General features: G+C 47.2%; 1 protein-coding gene across 4 annotated transcripts in view; it reads right to left on the reverse strand.

The window, feature by feature from the left end:
• Window positions 1-597: 597 nt before the first annotated feature.
• The window catches only part of xrra1 (X-ray radiation resistance associated 1), a 47,711-nt gene continuing 28,882 nt past the window's right edge, over window positions 598-19,426 (reverse strand). For all 4 annotated transcript variants that reach the window (XM_067985590.1, XM_067985589.1, XM_067985587.1 and 1 more), the window contains 8 exons: window positions 14,302-14,445; window positions 12,906-12,996; window positions 9,240-9,358; window positions 7,404-7,685; window positions 6,414-6,579; window positions 4,510-4,625; window positions 3,464-3,569; window positions 598-1,120 (listed from right to left, as the gene is read on the reverse strand). In XM_067985590.1, coding sequence (XP_067841691.1) covers window positions 900-1,120; window positions 3,464-3,569; window positions 4,510-4,625; window positions 6,414-6,579; window positions 7,404-7,685; window positions 9,240-9,358; window positions 12,906-12,996; window positions 14,302-14,445 — 1,245 coding nt within the window. In that variant the 3' untranslated portion in view covers window positions 598-899. The remainder of the gene's footprint in view (window positions 1,121-3,463; window positions 3,570-4,509; window positions 4,626-6,413; window positions 6,580-7,403; window positions 7,686-9,239; window positions 9,359-12,905; window positions 12,997-14,301; window positions 14,446-19,426) is intronic.

The raw sequence follows: 19,426 nt of genomic DNA on the forward strand, positions 1-19,426 counted from the left end.
GTAATGTGGAATCCGATCTCAACAACAACTTGCATTTATATAGCGCCTTAAACGTAATAAAACATCCCCAAGGTGCTTCACAGGAGCGATTATCACAGAAGTTGACACCAAGCCACATAGATATTAGGACAAAAGCTTGGTCAAAGAGGTAGGTTTTAAGGAGTGTCTTAAAGGAGGAGAGAGAGGTGGAGAGGTTTAGGGAGTGAATTCCAGAGCTTGGGGCCTAGGCAGCTGAAGGCACGGCCGCCAATGGTGGAGCGATGGAAATTGGGGATGCACAAGAGGCCAGAATTGGAGGAGGGAAGAGATCTTGGGTGGGGGAAAGGAGGGTTGAAGGACTGGAGGAGGTTACAGAGATAGGGAGGGAGGAAGCCGTAGAGGGATTTGAACAACTGATCTGACCATGAAACAGTGTAGAGCGCTCTGGCCGTACTGTATCTGATCTTTGAATCGTTGATGCTGCACACTGGTTGCCTGAAACTGTTCCCTAACTTGGCTCAATGATTGCGAAAAGACAATTCCCTCCCCCCCTCCCCCGCAAACAAGGGAGAGGCAGCAAGTGGGAACTCAAGAAAAATAGGAGGAAACAAGGTTAAAAGTAATATTTATTCCAGTCTTGTACGTTTCATTCATTTTGATCACTTTATTCTTCTGCTCCCGCGTTGGGGTTGCCAACCCTCCAGGATTGTCCTGGAGTTTCCAGGAATTGTAGATTAATCTCCTGGACTCCGCTGCGAGCAAACCCGGGGAGAAAAATCATCTGGGCGTTCAGTTTTTTTTCATTTTCTTTGAACACTTATTTATAAGTTATAAAAATGTTGGAGATGGGGAGAGAAAAAAGGCTTCTTTGATCTTAGGATTAAACCTCTAGGAATACGTCCAACCAGAGTTGGGAACCCCTACCCCTGGTCCGTGCTGGAGCCCGGTCTGTCCGTGGGGCTGTCCGGCCTAACCTCGAGCTCTTGGATTTCGCTGACGATCTCGCACTCCTCGTGAAGCCTGTCCATGTCGGAGGCCAGCCGCTCTCGAGCCTCTTTGTATTTCAGCTGCAGCTCCCTCAGTAACCCCACAGCTTCGTTGTACTGCTGCTGGCTGGTGTTCCTGTCCCGCAGAACGTGGGCTGCGTGGAAGCAGAAGAGGGTTATGGAATCATAGAATGGTTACAGCACAGAAGGAGGTCCGCGAGCCCATGCCAGCTCACTGCAAGAGCAATCCAGCTAGTCCCACTCCCCCGCCCTTCCCCTGTGGTCCTGCAATTTTTTTTTCCTTCAAGTACTTAGCCAATTCCTTTATGAAAGCCACGACTGAATCTGCTTCCACCACCCTTTCAGACAGTGCATTCCAGATCATCACCACTCGCTGCGTAAAAAAGATTTTCCTCATGTCGCCTTTGGTTCATTTGCCAGTCACCTTAAATCTTGAGTATTGTGTCTGATTCTGGGCACCACATGTTAGGAAGGATGTCAAGGCCTTAGAGAGGGTGCAGAGGAGATTTACTGGAACGGTATCAGGGATGAGGGACTTCAGTGATGTGGAGAAGCTGGGGTTGTTCTCCTTAGAGCAGAGAAGGTTTAGAGGAGATTTAATAGAGGTGTTTAAAATAATGAACGGTTTTGATAGAGTAAATAAGGAGAAACTGTTTTCAGCGGCAGAAGGGTCGGTAACCAGAGGACACAGATTTAGGATAATTGGCAAAAACCAGGGGGGAGAAAAGATTTTTTAAACTCAGCGAGTTGTTATGATCTGGAATGCGCTGCCTGAAAGGGCGGTGGAAGCAGATTCAATAATAACTTTCAAAAGGGAATTGGATAAATACTTGAAGGGAAAAAATTTGCAGGGCTACGGGAAAACAGCAGAGGAGTGGGTCTAATTGGATAGCTCTTTCAAAGAGCCAGCACAGGCACAATGGGCCAAATGGCCTCCCTCTGTGCCGTATGATTCTATCTTCTTTTTTCTGAAGGTGCTGACTCTTGCTAAGGTTCATTCCATTGTTGCCAGTAGCCCTTTGGTATCTCACCCAAGTCTCAAACCTTCACGTGTCAGCAGGTTATTAAACGGTGGGAGGCATCACAGAAACCCAATCGTGTCCTGACCTGACATCCACGCACCTGCACTTTCCAGCAGGGAGGGTCACTGGACAGCGATTAAGAGTGGATCCTGGGCTGGTTTGTAGCGCTTCTGTTGTTGCTAACCCAGTACGGGGCAGAGACTGAACCTGGGGCTGTTCCACGCAGGCAGTGCTTTACCCATTGAGCTGTCGAGCCAGCTTGCTCCGTGCAGATTTGTGTTTGGAGTAAAACTGTGTTTTGGAGGGGGAAGGGAGGTGATGCAACAAGTTGGAGAGGTTTCACAGAATGTACAGCACAGTCACAGGCCATTCGGCCCAACTGGTCTATGCCGGTGTTATAGAATCATAGAAGTTTACAACATGGAAACAGGCCCTTCGGCCCAACATGTCCATGTCGCCCAGTTTATACCACTAAGCTAGTCCCAATTGCCTGCACTTGGCATAGAATCATAGAATTATGCTCCACCCGAGCCTCCTCCCTCCCTACTTCATCTCACCCTATCAGCATATCCTTCTATTCCTTTCTCGTGTTTATCTAGCTTCCCCTTAAATGTATCTATACTATTCACCTCAACTACTCCTTGTGGGAGCGAGTTCCACATTCTCACCACTCTCTGGGTAAAGAAGTTTCTCCTGAGTTCCCTATTGGATTTATTAGTGACTATCTTATATTTATGGCCCCCTAGTTCTGGTCTCCCCCACAAGTGGAAACATCTTCTCCACGTCTACCCTATCAAACCCTTTCATAATCTTAAAGATCTCTATCAGGTCACCCCTCAGCCTTCTCTTTTCTGGAGAAAAGAGCCCCAGCCTTGGTTGCTGGTTCACACCTGAGCAGAGCCCAATCGTACTTCTCAACCACTCCCCCTTCCCCACCCTACAAAGGCGGAGGGGGAAAAATAAATTGGGGAAATGGTCATCTAGCAGCCAGCTGATAGCAGCATTGGCAATGCCGGATGGTCATCCTTCCCTCTCGTCCCGCAGCGTCAGACCAAGCAGTGACTGGCCTGTTTGATCGGTGGACGTGGTTAACAGAAGGTTGATCTCGAGAGTCAAAAGATCCGAGTGATAAGGGAGGGTTAGGAAAACTTGGAGACGCTTAAGCTTTCAGAGGAGGTTAATGTGAGGGGGATTTTATATATACAGAATAGAAAAGGTTCAGTCTGAACACTATTTCAAATTAACAGGGCAGGGGGTGCACGGGTAGGAATTGAGAAAAGACAAATTCAGAAAGCAATTCTTCACCCAAAGAGTGGTTAATGCCTGGAATGGTCTCTGGGAAGGGGGAGTGGAGGCAACAACTGGAGTCGTTCAAGATGCAACTTGACCCCAATGGGGGAAGGAATGGGCTGGCGGGGCCTTGTGGCCAACTGAAACGGAATGCCGATCGAGTACCTAGTGGAATAACGGTCAGAGTCCGCTGCTCCTTCATCCTCTTCAGGATCGCGTCCATTTTATCCGCTTTGCTTTTCCAGGATGTGGATTCCGCTGGCTTCCTAAGCTGTACAAAAGAATACTGCATGAATGTGTTGCATAAATACGCAATTACCCCTCGCTCCCCACCTGTCAGTAAGACCGGGCACCGAACGTGGGACTTCTCTGGTCTGTATCACACTGGGGGAGTTACAGGGCAACTTACTGAATGGGATTCATACTCCAGTGCGGTACCGAGGGAATACTGCCAGGTCAGAGGTGTTGTCTGCCTGCTCTGAGGGGTAGTAAAGAGTTCATGGCACCAGTTGAAAAATGGCAGGCAATTGTGCTAGTACCTTGGCCAACATTCCTCCCTCGAACAACATCAACAAAAAAAATACAAACTAGCCATTCATATAATTGATATTTCTGGGATCTTGCTGTGTGCAAAATGACTGCTACGTTTGTCTACATAGCAGTGACCACACTTTATGTGACACTATGATGTCAGTTGTTGCTCAGTGGGCAGCACTCTCGCCTCTGAATCTGAAGGTTGTGGGTTCAAGCCCCACTCCAGAAATTTGAGCACATAATCCAGGCTGACGCTCCCTGTGCAGTACTGAGGGAGTGCTACACTGTCGGAGATGCTGTCTTTCAGAGTCTGAGTCCCTGTCAGGTGGACATAAAAGATCCCACGACCATTATTCGAAGAAGAGCAGCAGAGTTCTCCCTGATATCCTGGACAATATTTATCCCTTGACCAACATCACTAAAACAGATTATCTGGTTATTATCTCATTGCTTTTTGTATGACCTTGCTGTCTGCAAATTGGCTGCTGCGTTTCCTACGCTACGATAATATTCAAAAAGTACTTAATTGGCTGCAAAGCGCTTTGGGACGTCTTGAGGTTGTGAAAGGCGCTATAGAAATGCAAGTTCTTTTCAAAAAAGGTAATTAATTGGCTGTGACGCACTTTAGGATGTCCCGGGTGATGCGATAAAGCACCGTATAAATGTAGGGAGGATACCTTTCTTTCCTTGGAAACGTAGGGTCCCCGTTGGAGGTTCACTGTGGCGAAGGGGTCTGGGTACAGCTGCAGTTTCCGAAGGGCACGTTCCAACTGCTGAACGTTCTGTTGAATTCCTGGAGGAAAAACCAGGGGGAAAAAAAACAGAAGACTCTCAGCGGCCGAAACCCACGCAGGTCCTTGACTGGTGCACATACCCGAGATGAAACGGTAGATACAGGCGAGCTGTACAAACCCACCTGGTTCATCTGTTCTCAACAAACCACTCCCCCCAATGCGGCATCCAACTGTTTCTTATGTGATTCCAGGATGTGTCCGGGAGTCCGTTCCGTGTGTTGGTCACTCTTTGTGCGAAGAAGAATTTCCTGATATCAGCTCAGTTGCCAGTTTGAACCCTTGACCCTTGCCCTACTGTTATGGTTTGTTGTGAGGTTCTGGATCTACCTTTTCTGTCCTTATATAGCTCGTGTGTATTCCACCTGTGGCAGTGCTGTCCAATACGCTAGCCCCACGTGGCTAAGTGGGAATCCAGATGTGGCATGTGGCAATCCAGATGTGGCTAATTGCATTTATGAATAGTAAATTAAAAATGAATAATAGGCACTGTCGATGGGCACATGATCTCAATACTCGTATTCACATGGTGTATGCATGTGAACTTTAACCATTTTGTGCGTTTATTGGTAAAATGGCAAGACCAAAAGCAGAGTGTGTGAGTGTTTTTTGATTGTTGTGAGCGCTTTACTTCCTTGGTTACTGAATGGAGGTAGATATTTAAGTAAATATGAGAACAACTCCAGCTTCTCTCCAGTCGCTTCACATGAAGTTCCTCATCCCTTGTATCATTCTAGTAAATCTCCTCTGCACCCTCTCCGAGGCCTTCCTAAAGTGACATCCTTCCTAAAGTGAGTTGCCCAGAATTGAACACAATACTCCAGCTGAGGCCTAACCCGTGTTTTATAAAGGTTTAGCATAACTTCCTTGCTTTTGTACTCTATGCCTCTATTATAAAACCAAGGATCTTATATGTTTTTTTAACGGCCTTCTCAACTTGTCCTGCCACCTTCAAAGACTTGTGTGCATACACCCCCAGGTCTCTCTGTTCCTACTCCCTCTTTAAAATTGTACCATTTAGTTTATATAGCCTCTCCTCATTCTTCCTTCCAAAATGCATCACTTCACACTGCTTAGTGTATCTTGTTACTTCGAGATAGGGTAAGCCAATAGAAGCAGAAATTTAAATTAGTGAACTATAAATTTATAATAGATCTTACAAGAAATGTCTTTGCTCAAAGGTTGTTAAACGTTTAGAATAATCTACCAGGTGCGGGACATTTACAGAGTTCACTGGGTGCTGGACTGGGTGAGTCACAGTTCTTAGAGGGACGGCCTTGTCTTTGATTAATTTTCTTGTCTGTTCTGGAGCTGCTATTGTGGTAACGCAGAACATGCTGTCAGGAACAAGAAGACAGTGAAGAAAATGAGTGTCTGACAGGCAGCGGGGGAGCATTTTGGGGTGGGGGAATAGGAGCACCAGCAGTCAGTGATGTCTAGGGTTGCCAACACTGGTTGGACGTATTCCTGGAGGTTTCATCGCATGACCTCCTGCCTCCAAATGCCCCCACCCCAGTAAAACAGCCTTTCCCCTCCCCCCCCATCTCCAATATATTTATAACTAAGAAATTAAAGTGTTCAAAGAAATTGAAAAGAACTCAATTTTATTTAACGCCCCTATGATTTTTCTCCCAGGTGTTTTGCTCCTGGAGATTAATCTTCAATTCCTGGAGACTCCAGCGCAATCCTGGAGGATTGGCAACCCCTAATAATGTCCATAATGCACACGGCAGACCCTGTACTTACGGTACAAATAACTAGACCTGACCGGGGGGATGGGAATTTCTTACCGATTGGTTCCACAAAGTAAGGGTCAGTTTTAGCGTCCAGCAGTTCCTCGTATCCTTTATATCTCTCGGGGAGGTCTGTTACCAAGGATGCCTCTGCCTGCTTTCCCCCCAAGGTCTCCTCGTCTTCTGCCTTCTGTGTCCCAGTTGAAGTCATCGCGTCATCAACCTTTGGGAAAAGTCGGAGCTCAGATATTGGAATATACCAAATGGAGCACCACCGTGCGCTCAGTGTCTCTCCAGACTGCCTGGGAGTGGGGGGCAGAGGCTGAGGTGTGACACGTGGGCATGGAAAGAGAGACTTGGATTTGTACAGCTCGGAAACACCTCAAAGCCGCACACAGAATTAATTTCATTTTAAAGCGCAGTGGATGTTGCTGATAAGCGGGCAAGCATGGCAAACATTCTGTGCCAGCAATGTCCCACCAGAATGACCGGTTAATCTAATTTTTGTGATGTTGGTTGAGGGAGGAATGCCGGCTTACTCACAGCTCGCAAGAGTTCTACCAACTGAGCCAAGCTGACACGACTGGAGAAGCAGATGACTGATTCGTAGGAACAGGAGGAAGCCATTCACCTCCTATCGGAGGTGTCGTCTTTCGGATGAGACGTTAAACCGAGGCCCCGTCTGCCCCCTCAGATGGACTTAAAAGATCCCACTGCCACTATTTCAAAGAAGAGCAGGAGAGTTCTCCCCGGTGTCCCGGGGCCAATATTTATCCCTCAACCAACGTCACTAAAACAGATTATCAGGTCATTATCAGATTGTGGTTTGTGGGATCTTGCTGTGCGCAAATTGGCTGCTATGTTTCCTACATCACAACAGTGACTGCACTTCAAAAATACTTCATTGGCTGTAATGTGCTTTGGGACCTCCTGAGGTCATGAAAGGCACTGTATAAATGCAAGTTCTTTCTTAATTCCAGTGTGCCATCAGTTCCCCCCTCTAACAGAAAGCTGTCTATTAATTTCTGGAACTCTGAAGAGACTGACCTGAGTCATGAAGAACCCCTCCACTTTCTTTTCTTTGGCTGCATCCTCATGTTGTCTGTCTGGAGTCTGAGGGGTCTCTTCGGAGGTGTAAACCTGCGTCGTGCAGGGCATGTGCAGCGCAGACATAAGTTCTGTGCAGATATCATCCACCGGTCTGGGACTCTCGAGCTCCGCCTCCCCCGATTGGGTGCCTCCTTCTCCGGGCCGCTCCGGCCCGAGGAGCTCTTTGGCTGTTTCCAACATCAGGGGCTGTTTGGGAATCCTTGGAATGTGAGTGTCAACCTGGAATGACGAGCGGGAAATGGTCGCACTGGAGAAATATGACCCAGAGTCACAGCTCGGAGTCCCTCACTGTGCAAACCCCTCACTGTGCAAAACCCCTCAAAGAACAGCAACAAAAAGCCATGGGCAAGATGGCTGATTAACAGTTTTCACAGAAACATGGACAGGACCATGGATTGCAATCCCCAAAACATTGATTGAAAATCCTGGAATTCCAAGTGATGGAAATGAAATCTGAATTATTTGATCACCTTAAACCAGCAGACCCGGTGATGAATAAAGGACAGAGATTATGCGATGTCAAAAATAAAAATTAAAAAGTATGGATTTTCTGTGGTCGGAGAAATCATAAACCATTCTGTAATCAAATCATCTCCTGGTACACAGAAGTACCAGGGGTATGATGAGAATAGTTTTTACGCAGCGAGTTGTTATGTTGTTATGATCTGGAATGCGCTGCCTGAAAGGGCGGTGGAAGCAGATTCAATAATAACTTTCAAAAAGGGAATTGGATAAATACTTGAAGGGGAAAAATGTGCAGGGTTCTGGGGAAAGAGCAGGGGAGTGGGACTAATTGGATAACTCTTTCAAAGACCCGGCACAGGCACGATAGATCGAATGGCCTCCTTCTGTGCGGTAAGATTCTGTGATTCTAAGTCCAAAGGCAGAGTTCTCGCCCTGCCCCCTCCTCTCCTGCTGGCGGCTGGCGGGTACCTTCCCCACGTGCGACTCAGAGAGCCCCCGTTTTAACCCGGAGCAGGAATCGGGCGGGCGGGGGTGATTTTAACTCCCGGGCCTGATCTGTGTGCCCCCTCAGTCAGATACCCAGCCCGAAAGGGGCGAGAGCGGAATTCTGGGCCGCCAGTAATTGGGTAAGTAGCGGCTCCCCCACTCGGGCCCCCGGATAAAACTGCAGTCGTGCCCCGACCTGACAATTTAAAGAAGACTTCAGGCGGGCGGGGGAGATTTTAACTCCCAGGCCTCATCTGCGTGCCCCAACAAGGCTTCAGGCTGGCGGAAGAGATTTTAACTCCCGGGGCTGATCTGCGTGCCCCATGGATGCTTCAGGCAGGCGAGCTTACTGCCCGCTCAGAAGAGCTGGTTAATGTTCACAGCAGCAGGAGCGGGATGTCGGTGGGAAAGTCACCCGGCCAATTCTACCTGCCCACACGCCCGGTTTCCGCCGGGCAGGCAGAGTTAAAATCGGCCTCCGGTGAGCCCGGACAGTGCGTTCAACCGGGGTGGAGGGGAATCATTGGTCGAGCCCGATCCTGTCCTCCTCCAAAACCCACACACACACACAGACCCAAACACATGTACAGACACACACACCCACAAACAAAACACCCACACACACACCTGCACACACACGCACACACCCTCACACACACACCCTCACCCAAACACACGCACACACTCACAACTACACCCACACCCACATACCCACACGTACACACCACCCGCACACCCACACGCGCACACCCACAGACGCACCCTCCCACACCCACACGCACTCGTGTATCCAGTGCTAACGGCTGGTCTGTGTGCAGGTACCTTGCGCTTGGCATTGAAGACCTTGATGATGGGCGGCTTCTCTGGTGGGCGAGGCTTGCAGCAGATCACCTCAATCTCCAACTTGTCCTGAAGCATGGAGATCACCAGCTGGGGTTTCCCTGTGCGGCAAATCGAAGAGGGTCAGTGTAAGGATGGGACTGTGGGCCGTTACAGTGGGTTTCAGGGAAAACATTTTTTAATAATTTCATAAGAACATAAGAAATAGGAGCAGGAGTAGGCCACACGGCCCCTCGAGCCTGCTCCGCCATTCAACAAGATCATGGCTGATCTTCGACCTCAACTCCACTTTCCCGCCCGATCCCCATATCCCTTGATTCCCCTAGAGTCCAAAAATCTATCTATCTCAGCCTTGAATATATTCAATGACTCAGCATTCACGGCCCTCTGGGGTAGAGAATTCCAAAGATTCACAGCCCTCTGAGTGAAGAAATTCCTCCTCATCTCAGTCCTAAATGGCCAACCCCGTATCCTGCGACTATAACCTCTAGTTCTAGACTCTCCATCCAGGGAAACAATCTCTCAGCATCTACCCTGTCGAGCCCCCACAGAATCTTATATGTTTCAATGAAATTACCTCTCATTCTTCTAAACTCCAGACAGTATAGGCCCATTCTACTCAACCTCTCCTCATAGGACAACCCTCTCATCCCAGGAATCAATCTAGTGAACCTTTGTTTCACCGCCTCTAAGGCAAGTATATCCTTCCCTAGACAAGGAGACCAAAACTGTACACAGTACTCCAGGTGTGGTTTCACCAAAGCCCTGTACAATTGTAGCAAAACTTCCTTACTCTTGTACTCCAACCCCCTTGCAATAAAGGCCAACATTCCACTTGCCTTCCTAATTGTTTAATGTACCTGCATGCTAACTCTCTGAACACCAACATTTAATAGTTTCTCACCATTTAAAAAATATTCTGCTTTTCTATTCTTGCTACCAAAGTGAATAACGCACAGAGTCGCAACAGAGGCACAGCTCCAGCTTCTGATAACCAGCTCAAGTGGTCCTTTGTTCATACGCGATCCTAGAGGGTGAGGTCAGAGTATTCCGCTCAGCCCCTGACCTTCCTGTTCACTAAAATGAACGGAGGGGGTTAAATCTCAGGCTGGCGAGTGCACAAGTGGAGAACGCCAGCTTGAATGTTGGCGGGCTAGTCAACTGTGGAGGCATCACAGCTGAGTCCAATCCTGAGCCCACCGCATCCACTTTCTTCAGCAAGAACCTGGGCTCATTCCCCCCTCCGCCCCCCCCCCAAACCCTAGACCAGGGGTGCAGGGGCTAAGTGAGGTGAGGCTATTGCCAGCTGGTATCAGCTATCACGGCACTGACCAGGGATCTAACCTGGGTCCTTCCTGGTCGGTGTGGCTCAGTACCACAGCTAGCGGTGCCTTTCACCCGTTCCAGATACACATTGGTGATTTGGTCACCAGCAGCACTGATATAACCAAACCCTGGACACAGCACACAATACCCAACTGTTTACGGAGGGTGGAAGATGGGAGATCGGCCAGGAGAGCATTGAAACAGTCAAGTTTACAATAGTCAACAAAAGCACGTATGAGGGTTTCAGCAGCAAATGAGCTGAGGCAGGGCGGAGACGGGCAATGTTACGGAGGTGGAAGTAGGTGATCTTGGTGATCATAGAATCATAGAAAATAGGAGCAAGAGTAGGCCATTCGGCCCTTCGGGCCTGCTCCACCATTCAAAATGATCATGGCTGATCATCTAACTCAGTACCCTGTTCCTGCTTTTTCCCCATATCCCTTGATCCCTTTAGCATTAAGAAATATATCTATCTCCTTCTTGAATACATCTAATGACTTGGCCTCCACTGCCTTCTGTGGTAGAGAATTCCACAGGTTCACCACCCTCTGAGTGAAGAAATTTCTCCTCATCTCGGTTCTAAATGGCATACCCCGTAGCCTGAGACTGTGACCCCTGGTTATGGATTCCCCATCCATCGGGAACATCCTCCATGGAGAGGATATGTGGTTGAAAGCTCATCTCAGAGTCAAATAGGGCGCCAAGGTTGCAAACGGTCTGGTTCAGCCTCAGACAGTGGTCAGGGAGAGGGATGGAGTCGGTGACTAGGGAACGGAGTTTGTGGCGGGGACCGAAGACAATGGCTTCGTTTCTTTTTATTCTTTCATGGGATGTGGGCATCGCTGGCGAGGCCGGCATTTATTGCCCATCCCTAATTGCCCCTTGAGAAGGTGTGGTGAGCCGCCTTCTTGAACCGCTGCAGTCCGTTTGGTGAAGGTTCTCCCACAGTGCTGTTAGGAAGGGAGTTCCAGGATTTTGACCCAGCGACGATGAAGGAACGGCGATCTATTTCCAATTCGGGACGGTGTGTGACTTGGAGGGGAACGTGCAGGTGGTGTTGTTCCCATGTGCCTGCTGCCCTTGTCTTTCTAGGTGGTAGAGGTCGCGGGTTTGGGAGGTGATGTCGAAATGTTCCCAATGTTCCCAAAATCTTCCCAATGTTTAATTGGAGGAAATTGTGGCTCATCCAGGACTAGATGTCAAACATGCAGGCTGAAGACGGAAGATATGGGTGTGGATGTGTGTCGGATGGCTGGAGAGTGGCTAATGTAATACCCATTTTCAAAAAGGGAGACAGAGCTAATCGTGTAATTACAGGTCAGTATAACATTTGTGGTTGAGAAAATTTTGGAATCTATCATTAAAGATGAAATTACTAAATATGAATCAGTAAGCAGCCTGCACAGATTTCTGAAAGGAAGATTGTGCTTGACGAATGTGATAGGATTTCTTTCAGGAGGTATGTTAGAAGATGAAAACGCATTGGATGTGGTGCACATGGATTTTCAGAAAACCTTTGGCAAAGTACCACACAAGAGACGATTGAACATTAAGGGATATGAAATTAGGGAAGGGTAGCAAATTAGATTAAAAGTTAGATAGAAAGAGAGGAAAGAGAGAGTAGGAGTTAAGGGGCAGTTTCTCAGAGTGGTTGGAAGTGGGTGGTGGTGTCCCACAGGGTTAAGTTCCGGGACCACTTCTGTTCACTGTACATCAGTGGTTTGGATATAGGGCTAGAGGGAGCGGTTTCCAAATTTGCAGATGATTCTAAAATAGGAGGCTCGGTGAATAATTCTGAGGACCAAAGGATGCTGCGAGGCAATATTGATGAGATGGTGGAATGGGCAAAAAAGTGACAGATGGAATAAGTGCGAGGCGGTATATGGTGGTCAAAATAAAAGTAACAATTATACTTTAATGGGGAAAGTTGGGTGATATGGAGGAGCAGAGGGATTTGGGGGTTCAAGCTCACAAGACATTAAAGACTGCACCTCGAGTGGTTGTGGGATTTATTTCCATGGTTAGTGGTTGAGGCAGAAACCATGTCAACTTTCAAGATTAGATTGAAAAGGTGGGTGAAGGAATATGAGAACAGGGTGGGTAAATGTGATTAGGACTATTTGATCGGGTGGGGGGCAAATGCCAACATAGACTGGTTGGATGGATTGGCCTGCTTCTGTGTTGTAATTTCTATGTAATATATAGAGTCTTTATATTCAGCAGGGTAAGGATTGACATGTCAGTCATGGTACTTGCTGTGCATCTGTGTGGACCACCCGTTTATTAACGAGGGCAAATAGCTATGACAACAAGATATTGTACCAGATTGGAAGGTGACAGGATTTTCATAGATGGTCAGTTTATTCAGCGCCGGAAAGAGACAAACTGCTAACAGCTCCTCGTCATCCGATATCTGCAACAGAAAGCACAGCGACAAAGAAAGGGACCGTTTGTAAGCTGCGGTCCTTTCACGGGAGTACAAACAGTATTCTTCCTCCTGAATCCCATGCCCCTCCCTCAGCGATGCCTGCGGCTCGGTTCCAGACGTTTGCCTTGGCCTCGCGCCGGGAAAGTATCCACAGTTTTCAGTCGATGGGAATTCCACCATGCGGTGTTCCCTACCCTGCTAGTGGGAGACATCGCCGTCTCCACCGCTGCAAGGCTCAGATTAAGAACAGGACGGGGCGGGGAGACTGAACCTGCGTTTATGCACTCAATGATAATCATAGAATGATACAGCATAGAAGGATGCCATTCGGCCCATCGTGCCTGTGTCGGCTCTTTGAAAGAGCTATCCCATTAATCCCACTCCCCTGCGTGTTGTCTTGACTGCTTACGCTAGCCTCAGCAAGATTAGATCAAGAATCCCCCAGGGATGTTGTAACTTTTATATGTTTCATTACGTAGGTCAAATGTTTTGTACCATATGTTGTCACATTCTATGTGTACGCCATTGATACAGCTGTTATCATTTGGTGTTAAGGTTAGCTGTCACCATTTGTTGTACAGGCCTTTGATGTCTTATCTCTTCCAATCTTTTTGCAGAAGGAACTTATATTCAGCTATTGATTACATGTGCCTAACCTTACAATCGGTGATTCCCTAACTATCCAAACCCAAAAGTGTCACAAGAAACAGAAATGGCTGCAGCATGAACTAGATCTGAATCTTAAACCAAAGTCCAATGAATGCTGGAGCAACTCGGTGTCCCTCCCCGTTCCGGCCACGTGTTGCCAACTCGGAGTGTCTATTGACACCACTGCGTCAGGCAATGAGTTGGAGGTGGGGCCGGGACTGGTCTATTTTACAGCAAACAGGGCCTATTTAAACAGCGCACTACAGCAAACAATCTACAGAGTCTATTTAAAAAGAGTCTCTACAAACTACAGCAAGCAGAGCTCATGACTGAAATTACAGCAACTTCTCCCGATAAAAGCAGGGTGATTTCTCCAGCAAAATGCAGTGAGTGGAGGATAGTTACAGACAAATTATGTGCGTAAAATCAATCCCAGTCACTTACAGCAGTGGGGTCTCCGGGTGTGATTGACGGGGGAATTACTCAATCATTTCCAGTCTGGCCGGGAATAGTGGGATCACTATATGCTGCTGTAACAACTTGCCATGTGCAGAATCATGGGTACGAATGTAACTGAGAGTAAGGTAAAGGACAAAGTGGGGGTGAGGGGGTGATTGAAAAAGAATCTTGACAATACATTACCTTATTTTTTGCAAGGCTGAGGTGTCGCAGCTCTGAGAACGGAGGGAGAAATTCAATCTTCTCTTTCAGAAAGCACATCTGTTTCTTTGGAGGGGGTTTCAGCAATTCTTCCACATTTGATTGTTCCTGAAACAAAGGGGGGGGCTGCGGAATGGGGACGGGGTAGGGGATTTTTTTAGCTAAAATATCTGCTTAAAAATCAACACAGCACGCCACTTGAACAATTACCGATGCTAATATTAGGCTCAATTCCACAATCCCAGTAGATGTGCGCCGGGCTCCAAAGGGGACAGGGCCGCATACAGTTTCCCTGACCTGCCCTCCCTGCCAGTGAGGCTCCCTGCTGGGAGGGCAGCATCACAGGATTAAACACTACACTTCCAGCAACCACTAATGAGATTCACTTAAGATTAAATAACAACAATTTCCATTATACATATAGCGTCTAACATAGATAAACATTCCAAGGCGCTTCACAGAGTTAAATGAGATATTAGGACAGGTGACCAAAAGCTTGGTCAAGGAGGTGGGTTTTAAGGGGGGAGGTGGAGAGTCAGAGAAGTTCCCCACTAGCTAATCCCGTAGAAGTAGTTCTCAACGGTCTCAGGTTCAATCGCCAGGAGGAGAGCAAAATACATATAAAAAGTACTCCTTATGGGTGGGAAAGAGAGAGGGAGAGAGGGAGGGAGGGAGAACCATCTCTTGGCTGCTCTTGCACGCAGGAGCAATCCTGGACATCAATTATATATAGGCAGGAGTTGCCCTGGCACTGACCCAACATGTTAGCCAGGAAATGACATGGAAGGGTAGCTACTCCGACTGGCAAAAGGTGGGAAGTGGTGTTCCGCAGGAATCGGTGCTGGGACCACGGTAGTTCATAATGTACATTAACGATTTGGACTCAGGAATCGGAAATACAATTTCAAAATTTGCCAACACCAAATTGGGGGGTGTAGATGATACAAAGGAAGAATGTGTCAAAATGCAAGAAGACAACTTGCAAATTAGTTTCAATATAGATAAGTGTGAGGTATTACATTTTGGTAGGAAGAATAAGGAGGCCACATACTGCTTGGATAATAAGAGTCTAAATGGGGTAGAGGAGCACAGGGATCTCAGGGTACAGATACACAAATCACTAAAAGTAGCAATGCAGGTTAATAAGGCCATAAAAAAGGCAAATCAAGCACTGGGGTTCATTTCTGGGGTAGAATTGAAAAGCAGAAAAGTTATGTTAAACTTGTATCGAATCTTGGTTAGACCACACTTGTGAACAGTTCTGGTCTCCATATTATAAAAGATATAGAGGCATTGGAGAAGGTGCAAAAAGATTCACAAGGATGATACCAGAACTGACAGGATATATTTATCAGGAAAGTCTGAACAGGCTGGGGCTCTTTTCTCTGGAAAAGAGAAGGTTGAGGGGTGACCTGATAGGGGTCTTTAAGATTATGAAAGGATTTGATAGGGTAGACGTAGAGAAAGTGTTTCCACTTGCGGGGGAGTCCAAAACTAGGGGTCATTAATATAAAACAATCACTAATAAATCCGATAGGGAATTCAGAAGAAATGTCTTTACCCAGAGAGCGGTTAGAATGTGGAACTCGGTACCATAAGGAATAGTTGAGGCAAATAACAAATGCATTTAAGGGAAAGCTAGATAAATACATGAGGGAGAAAGGAATAGAAGGATATGCTGATAGAATTAGATAATTTTACAACACCAAGTTATAGTCCAGCAATTTTATTTGAAATTCACAAGCTTTCGGAGGCTTCCTCCTTCCTCAGGTGAATGTGGAAGGTGAGGAAGGAGGAAGCCTCCGAAAGCTTGTGAATTTCAAATAAAATTGCTGGACTATAACCTGGTGTTGTAAAATTGTTTACAATTCTCAACCCCAGTCCATCACCGGCATCTCCACATCAGAATTAGATAAAGTAGGGTGGGAGGTGGCTCGTGTAGAGCATAAACACCGGCATAGACCAGTCGGGCAGAATGGCCTGTTTCTGTGCTGTGGACTCAATGTAACTCAATGTAACCCCATGAGGCGCTGTGGGCCATCAGCAGCAGCAGAATTGTATTCCAGCACAATCTGTAACCTCATGGCCTGGCATATTCCTCACTCTACCATTACCAACAAGCCAGGGGATCAACCCTGGTTCAATGAGGAGTGTAGAAGGGCATGCCAGGAGCAGCACCAGGTGTACCTAAAAATGAGGTGCCAACCTGGTGAAGCTACAACACAGGACTACATGCATGCTAAACAGCGGAAGCAACATGCTATAGACAGAGCTAAGCGATTCCGCAACCAACGGAACAGATCAAAGCTTTGCAGTCCTGCCACATCCAGTCGAGAATGGTGGTGGACAATTAAACAACTAACGGGAGGAGGAGGCTCTGTAAACATCCCCATCCTCAATGATGGCGGAGTCCAGCGCGTGAGTTTGGTACGTGTGGGAGTTTAAGGGTTAATCTCTTTAAAATCTGGTGCATATTGCTTTCAACTGTTTAAGTTCAATTGCTATTAACCGTCTAAGTTCAATTTTAAAGTTTAAATCTTTTAAGTTTCTGTCAGGCTTCAGCAGAGAGAGCTGCTGTAGCAAGTTAATTGGTTAGCTGGATTAAACTGGAACTTGAAGGTGGGGCAGGCCTGACTCATCTGAGTCACAAACTGTAAAAATACAGGGGCCTGTCAGTGCGAACAACACAGTGTGAATGGAGAGTTTGGTACGTGTGGGAGTTGGGGGGAAGGAGGTGCTGCTTTGCCTTGCTTTTCCTAACTTTTTCCCCAGAGCGGCAGTGAACCTGAGAGTAGAAGACTGAGATTGGGGAACAAAAGCAGCAGCAGGCCTGCAAAAAGAGACAACTACTGTGCGACGTCACAGGTGAGGCAGGAGAGTCCGAGAGGTGAGCACAGTATAAAAGGAGAGAACTAGAGCAGAAGGAGAGTCTGAGAGTCTAAGGCAAGTCATGGCAGCACAGCTCGCACCCGTGATATGCTCCTCCTGTACTATGTGGGAAGTCATGGACACTACCAGTGTCCCTGGTGACCATGTGTGCAGGAAGTGTGTCCAGCTGCAGCTACTGGCTAACTGTGTTTCGGAGCTGGAGCTGAGACTATCGTGGATAGCACGTTCAGTGAGGTGGTCACACCGCAGGTAAAGATTACGCAGGCAAAAAGGAAATGGGTGACCGCCAGGCAGAGTAAAAGGACTAGGCAGGTAGAGCAGGGGTCCCCTGGGGCCATCTCCCTCTCAAACAGATATTCTGCTTTAGATACTGTTGGGGGAGATGGCTTATCAGGGGAATGCAGCAAGAGCCAGGTTCGGGGCACCACGGGTGGCTCTGCTGCACAGGAGGGGAGGAAGAAGAGTGGCAGGGCTATAGTGATAGGGAATTCAATTGTAAGAGGAACAGATAGGCGTTTCTGCGGCCGCAAACGTGACTCCAGGATGGTATGTTGCCTCCCTGGTGCTAGGGTCAAGGATGTCACGGAGCGGCTGCAGGGCATTCTGGAGGGGGAGGGTGAACAGCCAGTAGTCGTGGTCCATATTGGTACCAACGACATAGGTAAAAAAATGGATGAGGTCCTGCAAGGTGAATTTAAGGAGTTAGGAGATAAATTAAAAAGCAGGACTTCAAAGGTAGTGATCTCAGGATTACTACCGGTGCCATGTGCTAGTGAGTATAGGAACAGGAGAATAGACAGGATGAATGCATGGCTGCAGGGATGGTGTAGGAGGGAGGGAGTTAGATTCCTGGGACATTGGGACCGGTTCTGGGGAAGGTGGGACCTGTACAAGCGTGACGGGTTACACCCGAGCAGGACAGGGACCAATGTCCTCGCGGGGGTGTTTGCTAGTGCTGTTGGGGAAGGTTTAAACAAGAGTGGCAGGGGGATGGGAACCTGAGCGGGGAGTCAGAAGGGAATAAAATTGAGAGCAGCAAGAGAGGGGAAGACCCAGAGGAAATTTACAATACAAATAGTACAAACAGTTGTTCAAGAACAAGTGAGAGGGAAAAGCGTAGAGCAGCGGAAAGAAAGTGTATTTTAGGCACAACAGATAAAATAAAAACTAGAAGGCGTAAGGCGATTAACCCAGCATCAAAGCTGTGGCAGGGGGTTGGGAACCTGAGCAGGGAGACAGAGGAAAGCGTGTCAGGAAGGGACAGAGGTATGGAGTAAAAGGTAAAGTGTTAAAAAAGGAAAAAGCAGGAACTAAGTGTCACAAAACATATTTGAAAGTTCTTTATCTGAATGCACATAGCATTCGTAATAAAATGGACGAGTTAACGGCACAAATAACTACGTATGGGTATGATCTTGTGGCCATTACAGAAACATGGCTGCAGGGTGACAACGACTGGGAATTAAATATGCCAGGGTATTTAACAATCAGGAAGGACAGGCAGGAAGGAAGGGGAGGTGGGGTGGCTATGTTAATTAAGGAAGGAATCACTGTAATACAGAGAAATGATATTGGGACAAAGGATCAGGATAATGAAACAGTTTGGGTAGAGATAAGGAATAATAAGGGGAAAAAAACACTAGTGGGCGTAGTATATAGGCCTCCTAATAGTTGCAACTCTGCTGGAAGAAGTATTAATCAGGAAATAGTCGGGGCATGTAATAAGGGAACAGCTATGATTATGGGGGATTTTAACTATCATATTAACTGGACAAATCAAATTGGGCAGGGCAGCCTTGAGGAAGAGTTTATTGAGTGTATTAGGGATGGATTTCTTGAGCAGTATGTAACTGATCCTACAAGGGGGCAAGCAACCTTGGACCTGGTCCTGTGTAATGAGCCAGGATTAATTAATAATGTCTTAGTTAAGGATCCCCTTGGAATGAGTGACCATAACATGGTTACATTCCATATCCAATTAGAGGGTGAGAAGGTTGGTTCTCAAAATAAAGCATACTGAGCTTGAATAAAGGAGACTATGATGGTATGAGAGCGGAATTGATTAAAGTGGACTGGGAAAATAGATTAAAGGGTAAAACGGTACATGAGCAGTGGTGTTCATTCAAGGAGTTATTTTACAACTTTCAAAAAATATATATTCCACTGAGGAAAAAAGGGCGTAAAAGAAATGACAGCCATCCGTGGCTAAGTAAAGAAA

Source organism: Heptranchias perlo, chromosome 6, assembly GCF_035084215.1.
Source record: "Heptranchias perlo isolate sHepPer1 chromosome 6, sHepPer1.hap1, whole genome shotgun sequence".
In the NCBI taxonomy this organism is placed as follows: Eukaryota; Metazoa; Chordata; class Chondrichthyes; order Hexanchiformes; family Hexanchidae; genus Heptranchias; species Heptranchias perlo.